Source organism: Mugil cephalus, chromosome 15 (genome assembly GCF_022458985.1).
Source record: "Mugil cephalus isolate CIBA_MC_2020 chromosome 15, CIBA_Mcephalus_1.1, whole genome shotgun sequence".
NCBI classification, from domain to species: domain Eukaryota; kingdom Metazoa; phylum Chordata; class Actinopteri; order Mugiliformes; family Mugilidae; genus Mugil; species Mugil cephalus.
This window is the reverse complement of record NC_061784.1, coordinates 8,345,903-8,354,512: the sequence shown is the minus strand read 5'-3', so window position 1 is coordinate 8,354,512 and position 8,610 is coordinate 8,345,903. Positions and strand designations below refer to the sequence as shown.

At 39.1% G+C, this 8,610-nt stretch overlaps 2 protein-coding genes across 2 annotated transcripts in view; one reads left to right on the top strand and one right to left on the bottom strand.

Moving 5' to 3' along the window:
• LOC125021850 (collagenase 3-like) overlaps positions 1-8,610 on the top strand; it is a 37,994-nt gene that overhangs the window by 3,590 nt on the left and 25,794 nt on the right. The gene's annotated exons all lie outside the window — the stretch shown is intronic.
• LOC125021852 (matrix metalloproteinase-18-like) lies at positions 3,703-6,213 on the bottom strand. Its single transcript, XM_047608077.1, has 10 exons — positions 6,085-6,213; positions 5,763-6,010; positions 5,523-5,671; positions 5,183-5,311; positions 4,917-5,078; positions 4,675-4,798; positions 4,454-4,587; positions 4,192-4,351; positions 3,976-4,079; positions 3,703-3,872 (listed from the first exon to the last, which is right to left on the bottom strand). Exons 1-10 carry the CDS (start codon positions 6,181-6,183, stop codon positions 3,763-3,765), a joined length of 1,419 nt encoding a protein of 472 aa, XP_047464033.1. The 5' UTR covers positions 6,184-6,213; the 3' UTR covers positions 3,703-3,762.

Below are 8,610 nucleotides of genomic sequence, written 5' to 3'. Positions count from 1 at the left end.
ACAAAAAAAAACACACTCCTCAACCAATTAAGAGGAAGCAACCAACCACCGTGGTCACCTATAAATCTGGTCATGTATCCTCCCTTTGTTAAACAACCACGTATAGCAATCAAAGGCGGCAGGGAAGACGCCTGGGCCTGGAGGTGGATGGCTACACACATGACACACCTACTTTCATCATAGGTGCTGCACCCTCTAACAGGCTTTGTTATTTCAAACTTCAAACTTTATTTTTATATATAGTACTTTTCATACTTTAAAATCAACTCAAAGTGCTTTAAATACAATACAAACAAACAAAAAAAAAACTCAAAACAAAACAAGAAATATAAAACATTACAGCATGGGCATGGGCGTCCACGCAATGGGGGTCCCAACCCTTAGACCAGAGGGGCATCGCTGGGGAGGTCACCCTGACCCGGGCAGAGAGGCCCCCACACCAAGGTACAGAATGCCTAATTACCCAGGCCAGAGGGACTCAAGCAACGACGACCCATAGGCAGACAGGAACAACCCAGAGCTTAGGATTTATTTGAGGTAATAGTTTGAGGTAATTCCTTGTTGATTTAAATTAATGCAAAATTTAAAAAGTAAATGTACATGATGTTTATTTATCAGGTTAGGTACTGCAAACACACATGCATGCACAAATGCAGTCATATATGCAGCCCTAAATTTCCATGAAAGCAATGGACATTAAATACATTAATAGTGATGATGCATACAGCAAGAACATTCTGACTTAAGCTTTCCCCTTCATTTATGAGCATTTGCATGTATTAAGTTGCACTGAAGCTGCACTGAGCTCCCTTCAACCACTCTACTTCCAACACAGGCGTATAGCACTGATGTCAGTTTTGTTGATATTACATAGATTTTACATTAATTTCCTGGAGATCTAAAGCGAACTTTAACAAACACGTTTTCCCAGTTGTGCTGGCCGTCCCCAATATACTGGAGTCTGAACTGGAGTCTGAACTCCCAAAGAAGAGAAACTCATATTGTTATTTTGTCATGTTCATTAGATAAATAGCCTTCATGAAATTTAAGTGCATTAGTGCAGAATTGCAATATAGAAACAACAGCAACAAAAGGCAGCAAAGACGTGTCAGATTCACCACATGAACCTACTTGAAAGGCTACTAGAAAAGACATGTCAGCCTTACTGTGGACACACAGGCTTTGTGAGTGAAAAAATAAATGAAAGACCGCAACCCCTGCAGGCAGGGAGGGAGCACAGTACCACGAAGACACTCACACACATATGACTCACAGTCATGCATAACAGTGTTACTCAGCAATATATAATACACTGATAAATACAATGTTGTAATGATGACCAATAAATAGGGAGGCTTACGCTTAGACTGACACAACAGAAAGTACGATGTGATTTATGTGTAAAGTTGTGTGCCCAGTCCTGACTGACCTACATTGTGTGCTGAAACAGCTTCAGAAAGGCAGTCATTCAACTGGATCATTTAGAGGATGTGGTGGTGGTGCAGGTAAACAGGATTGAATCAAAGGTTTGACTGATGTGTCAAAATAATGGAAATACGTGTTAGTAAAACACAATATAGCTCAGTAGTACTACAAACCACAGTCTCTTTTAGTTATTTGAAACAAATGCTATTTGGGTCATACATCCCGTGTATACCTGTAAGCTATTTGTCATCTCAGCAGTGTAACTGATTACTCATCTGGTCTATCAGGCTACACAATACACATTCAAGCAGAAATACCTACATAAAAAATTCCACTGATTTCATCGTGTGTCCAGGTAAAATAATAGATACATACAATTGGAAGGCAAAATTATGAACTAAATGACTTATTAAAGGAGTATTAACAAGTTGAGTATTCCAAACAGTTCACTCATCTGTTGCTGTGTTTTCAGGGGATTTACTGTATGAAACCATCACATTTCATGTTGCAAATTCCCCCCCCCCCCCCCCCCCCCATTCAAGGACAGGTAAGTACCAGCTGTTATGGTAATTAGTGACCCCAGTTTCTGGTCAAGGAAGTTTCAGGTGGGTGTTACCCACAGAGTTTATTCCTATTTAAACCTCAATTTCCCACCAGTTTATCAGAACTGAAGAAGCTACTCGGATGATTGGCGAAATGTCTTCAAGAAATTCTACAAGTCCAGCTGACCTCATTCAATGCTTTTTTGGATTACCATGGCCTGGATGACTGAGAACCTTCACAGACACATTGTTGATCCAGATATTATTTTTTTGATAATGTAACATAATAATGTCACACTGAAAAGACCAAACCTTTGGAAGAATGTACAGCAAGTCTGTGAAACAAACGCAGGCAAAACATTTTTAGTTTTCTCGTTCTGTACTGATGTGGTGAAATGTGAAAATCTCTTGAGATCTAGAAAACTCTGGAAATCGTGAAATTTCTCCAAGTCTTGAAATCTGTTCGGTCTGGGAGCTGAACTAAAACTGACTGAAAATGTTGCTTCCAGGGAAACAGTAAACACTTTTAGAATCACCTCTGTGATGTAATAATGAAGATTCTGATTAGAATGTACAGTGGTGCTGCACCCTGATAACTAAACATGGTTTTATTCACATTTATTATAAATGTATCGTTATTATAAACTATGGTAATTTAGGAATACCAAAGTTGAAGATTACAGTGAGCTAAATCAATTCCAAAATATCATGACAGTATGTATACCTATTCAATAAATTAATAAAAAAAAAGAAAAAACAGCAATGTGAAGATATGGGAGATTTACTGCAAATGTCTAATATTTATTTGTTTTAAAAAGTGCAGTGTTAAAACACAATTTAAGATACCTGTTCTATTTTAATGCCTTAATCACAGTCTAGGTCACAAAAAATCTTCTCTGTGACATATTGGTGGTACCACTTCCCACACAGTGTTCCCAACTATGACAATGTAGAGTTTTTCAATAACTTAAACTAATTTTTCATCACAGCATGATGTGATACTATTTTTAAAAACAGTCATATACTACTGTAATAATACTGTCATGTGCTTTTGTTAAATGTCGAATGACCAGATGACCACCAGAGATAGACAATTACCTTACTTCAGTCCTCTTATCTTTAAACACACTGCCAATGAACCTGACTGAACCTGAATTTTTCACCAGTGAAATTTAATGTTATATCAGAACTAAGAATTTTGCAAGCATAACAAGCATAACAAAAAACAAAGCCGGACATGTTAAATTAGAAAGGCAGTTTATTCTCTTTCTCATTTTCTTCTCATTCATACATACATCCTCATACAGTGGTGTGCAAATGAAATTGTAACATAATATGTTATGTTACAATTCAATTTAACTTTATTAAAGGCAAAAATGTATGCAAACATGAGTAAAGTATGATGAAACTTTTAAGATAAATTAATTTAAATAGACAATTGTCGACATCACAAATTTACTATTCAGGTCATACATCCAGTGTATACCTGTAACAATGTAACAATATAATTAGATAATATATTATGTCAAAATTCAATTTAACTTAAAGACAAAAATGTAACAGCAACAAAAAGAACAAATATAAATGAAGTAACATTTAAGTTAAATGAATTTAAATAGACCAACATCACAAAATAACTATTGAAGTCATACATCCCGTGTATACCTGTAACAATGTAACGATATAATTAGATATCATGAAAAGCATTTGCATACTATCGACTGTGGAAGCATTTTAAACGTGCCTTCACTGCACTTAAGGGCAATTCTGTAAACAAGCTGGCTGGTCAACTGCTCTAGAAGTTAGTGCAGCGCAGGAAGTAATTGTTCCTCAGCACACGGTAAAGCCTCCCAGTCCTCAGGCTGTACTCAAACACGTAGGGTCCACTGTAGAGGTAAGTGAAACCTGCAGGACATCCATATCACGTGTTAGTTTCTCTTCTTAAAGGCTTCCGAATTACTGTGATAACTCATTTAGGTACTCTTCAATTCTTGGAAAACACACTTACCTCTGTTGTACAATGCTGCTGTCACCGGGCGGGACATGCCATAGAATTTGTCATACACCCGTTTGGGGAAACCTCTATCCATAGTCTGTCTGGCCTCATCATAACTGAAAAAAAGGAGACAGCAACGAAACTCACAAACAATTTCTAATACACCTTGGAAACCATTATCATACCGGAATTAATGATTTGAACTGATTTTGTTTCATTTGGACACACCTGTAGTAGTAACTGCCAGTGAAGAACAATGTTTTTCCAGATTCTGGATCATAGACAGCTGCGTCCACTTTCTCCAAGTGATTGGGCAGACCAAAACTGGAAATTGATTTAGGATAGCCACGCACAAGATCGGATCCACTGAAAGCCCATACCTTGCGATCTGTTGAGAGATGAAGAGACTGGCTTGAACCTATTTAAAGGTCAACAGGGTAGATGGGAACATAGTGCAACATTAGGTGGACACAGAGAACACATACTGTACCTTTAAAGAGTAAGACGCTGTCTAAGGCCTGGCTCTCATAAGCAGCATCAATGTTGACGGGGGCATTAGGCCAGAAGTTGGTGATGAGAGTCTGCTGGGGTGTATTGCTCTGAGGGTAGCTGCGCCAGAAGAAGCTGAGACCACACATAAAAGAATGGAAATTAGTTCAGGGGCCAGCTCTAGAGTAAAGAAAGACACAGAGCATTCAGCATCGACAATACCTGTCCTTGAAGAAGAGCATCTCTCCTTGCAAGGTGGCAACAGCGTCCAGTACCATGGATAAGTCACAGGCATCAGGGGTGGTGGGGGCTGTGGGTCCAGGCTCAACAGGATTCTCATTTGCACCTGGAGGTTAAGTGAAACGACCATCATCAAATAAATGCAGCTATGTTGAGTTCATCAAATAATCTGGTCATGGGACATTTGTTCAAACAGAGAAATGGTGGTGATTCTCAGTACTTACCATACAGGGACTGGATGCCATTTACATCATCCCGAGGCAGAACAAAGGTGTCAGGGTTGCTGTATGAGTACGTAGGGTACATGAGAGCACTCGGATCATCGGAGTGAGACAAACCCAGAGAGTGGCCAAACTCATGAGCGGCGACCAAGAAGAGGACAAAGCCTAAAGCAGGGAGCACAGAAGGAGGATCAGTTACAGCGCCTCCAGAGTAGATCAGGAATTAAGAAAAAGAAGATGCCATGTTCTGTAAAGAATAGCAAACTTACCTGTCTGTGAGCGGAAAGTGAAGTTCTCATCTTCATCGAAATGAGCATCTCCTCCAATACCAGGAGCAGGAGCGAAGGCATGTGCAAGAGTACCGCCAGGGCCATCAAAGGGGTAATAATCACCATGTGCTATATGAGCAAGAACATAATCATGCTGGATTTTATCAACCAAGAACAAACAAGTCTTTAACTAAATTATAATAAAAGACAAAACAGCAGAGTGGATTTTCCCAATGCATCTCACCACAATGACTGATCATAAGATGCTACATAAGATACTGCTACAACTAAAAAACGGATAATCCAGTAATGGTATAGCTGAAAGTTAATTTGTACTCACATAGGCGACCAAAGGAGATCATGATGTCAGCGGTGCCACTGTAGATCCTTGTGAATCTCAGAGGAGTGACTTTGGCCCAAACCTGCAGACCTTTTTCAATGGAGTCATCCACCTCTGCCTGAGACATGTCCGGTGTGTAGTTCTCTATTCTGTAGCATGGGAAAGTACAACTCAGTAAACAACTGCATGAAATGCCTGTAGTAGCAAGTTTCTCTCTCATTCTCTCTTCAGAAAATTCACCTGTACGTGAGGTCGTTTTTCTCCCACTTGGGGTTGTTTCCGAAAGTGGAGAACTGAGCGATGTTTCCATCTGGAACCCCACAGCGGGGCTTCTTCATCATGGCCAAGGTGTCGGCATCCAGAGTCCCTGTGATCTGGAGACCAAAGAATCTCTGCATCTCACTCAGCTTCTTGGTCACCTGGCTGATGCCTCGTCTCACAGCTGGACCACTCTCCTCCGTTAGGTTGAAAAATTTCTTCAGGTAGCCCTGCAGGTGTATACAAGCGTTAGAACACTGCACATCAGAATATATGTATAAGAAGACAAATCAAGCAAACATACCTTTGCAAAATGTTCATCCTGCACAGTAACTGGCAGTATGGGCACGCAGTAAACTGAGACTGCCACAGTCAGTAGAATACTCAGGCTGAAAGTCCTCATGATTGCTTGTCAAATGCAACTTGTGTCTAGGCCATGGAGGCAGCCGATATTTATGCTGGGACTTGGGTGTGTTGAGCAAATACCTGTTTAAGTCAGTGACTCAGGAAACATTCCTTTTATGGATTAGAGAGGAAGTCTGGCATCGATTGCTCATCCATTAAAAAAGTTTCCAAAAGGAGACACTGTAATTATGATGACATCACAATGAAAATTTAATTTAATTAATTTAAAACATCAGAATAGAATAAAAGTCACATTGAGTAAAATGAGACAGTTTTATTTAGGAAACTATATTCATCCACAGGAATGAACCTTTTTCGACTACATGTTCCTCAAGTCATAACCTAATTGAAGGACTATTTTATTAAAATGCGTATACATTTTCATCAGTTTTTGTCTCTCATAACCATATTTCCTGTTGTGCTTTCCTTTACGCCATATTTGGCATTTATAAGCTATGCTTAAGTCGAAACCCTTTTCTTTCTTTGTTTTTTGTATATGTTTGCAATTGTGTGAAGATTTATGATGCTGACCAAAATAAATTACATTCATTCATGTTCATTCATTCGTATTTTAATCCTGCGTGTCTCTGAATGATCCCTGCTGTTACACTACGTTTCAAATCAAAACAACAGATAACAAGGAACTCTGAGCTCAAGGATGAGTCATTTACTGACATTAATAAGTTGCAGCGGTAAAGATTTTTTTCTCTACATGTTCCTGCTTTAATGTATACTGTGTAGCCTGATAGACCAGATGAGTAATCAGTTACACTCCCGAGATGAGAAATAGCTGAGCCAATACCATTAATTGAATATACCTTCACTTCTCTGTTGAATAGTTACTGTACATTGTTGGAAATTAATGAATTCCAATATAACAGCACTGCACTAAATCTTAGCTCCGTGGAGCTCATGGTATTCAGCATTTGTTTCAAATAACTAAGAGAGACTACGGTTTGTAGTACTACTGAGCTGTTGTACTGACACGTATTTCCATTACTTTGACAACCCAGTCAAACAAACACTTTAGCGTTTAATTTAATCCAGTTCATCAGCACCACCACCACATCCTCTAAAGTATCCAGTTGAATGACCGCCTTTCTGAAGATGTTTCAGCACACAATGTAGGTCAGTCGGGACTGGACACACAACTTTACACATAAATCACAACATACTTTCTGTTGTGTCAGACTAAGCGTAAGCCTACCTATTTATAGGTCATCACAACAACATTGTATTCAACAGTGTATTATATATTGCTGAGTAACACTATTATGACTGTGAGTCATATGTGTGTGAGTGTCTAACTGGTACTGTGCTCCCTCTCTGCCTGCAGGGGTTGCGGTCTTTCATTTGTTGTTTCAGCTCCCTGTAGACCAGCCAGTGATTGGAGACGACCTAATGAACTGGTCAAAAAGGCCTTTTTGGAGAAGCCAGTTGCTCTCCTCTACTGAATGTTTACCACCACAGTTCCGCCACGTAGAGATGAGAAGCCAGTTTAGTTTTCTAAAGCTTTCTTTTCTATTTTTTAGGGAATCCAGGAAAGGACATCTGTACTTTATTTCATATTTGTTTTGTACTGCAAGTTCGGTGTGTTTTTTTTCATAACCACGGACAAATTTTATCAACTGGCAGCATCCAGACCAGAAAATGAAACAGAAAGAAATTAAAAAGAAAATGTGATAAAACTGAGACGGATTCAATTTCCTTCATCAATTGCTCAGCGACACCAACTTGTATTTACAGGTACAGGTACCAATTACACCGTGCAGATAAAATGCCTACTTTAGACAAGTGCTAATTGGGAAAAAACAATACTTTGGTGGAATATTACCTACATATCTGCTGCACTTGAATGTCTAATCTTAACATCAATGCCCCTAACTTTGAGGCTGGGTGCACTTAAGTGCTACTCACAAAACCTGTGTGTCCACAGTAAGGCTGACATATCTATCTTTTCTAGTAGCCTTTTGGCCAGTTGCTTTTGGTGTCATGTCAGTTTTAAGAAAACCAATCTTCAGCAAGTAGGTTCATGTTGTGAATCTGACACGTCTTTGCTGCCTTTTTTTGCTGTTGTTTCTATTCTGCACTAATTAATATTCATGAAGGCTATTTATCTAATGAACATTACATAAGAAAAATGTGACCTTCTCTTCTTTGGAAAGAAAAAGAAAAACTTGACTCCAGTTCAGGCTCCAGTATATTGGGGATGGCCAGTACAACTGGGAAAACACTGATTTTAGGGTCTTGTTAAAGTTCACTTTAAATCTACATAATATCAACAAAACTGAAATGGGTGCTGTACGCCTGTGTTGGAAGTAGAGCGGTTGAAGGGAGCTCAGTTCACTGAAACTTAATAAATCATCATGTATGCAATTAGCATCCCTTTTTTGGGGTGTGTTCATGGAAGACATTTGCTTCATTG

Bases quoted from the DNA above. Each gene is read 5' to 3' on its own strand.
- LOC125021852 (XM_047608077.1), bottom strand. From the start codon at position 6,183: ATGAGGACTTTCAGCCTGAGTATTCTACTGACTGTGGCAGTCTCAGTT. The intron at 5,079-5,182 runs GTAAGTTTGCTA...TCCCTGCTTTAG, and splicing joins CACTTTCCGCTCACAGACAG to GCTTTGTCCTCTTCTTGGTC. The intron at 4,080-4,191 runs GTGTGTCCAAAT...CCTTTTTTTCAG, and splicing joins ACTGGCAGTTACTACTACAG to TTATGATGAGGCCAGACAGA.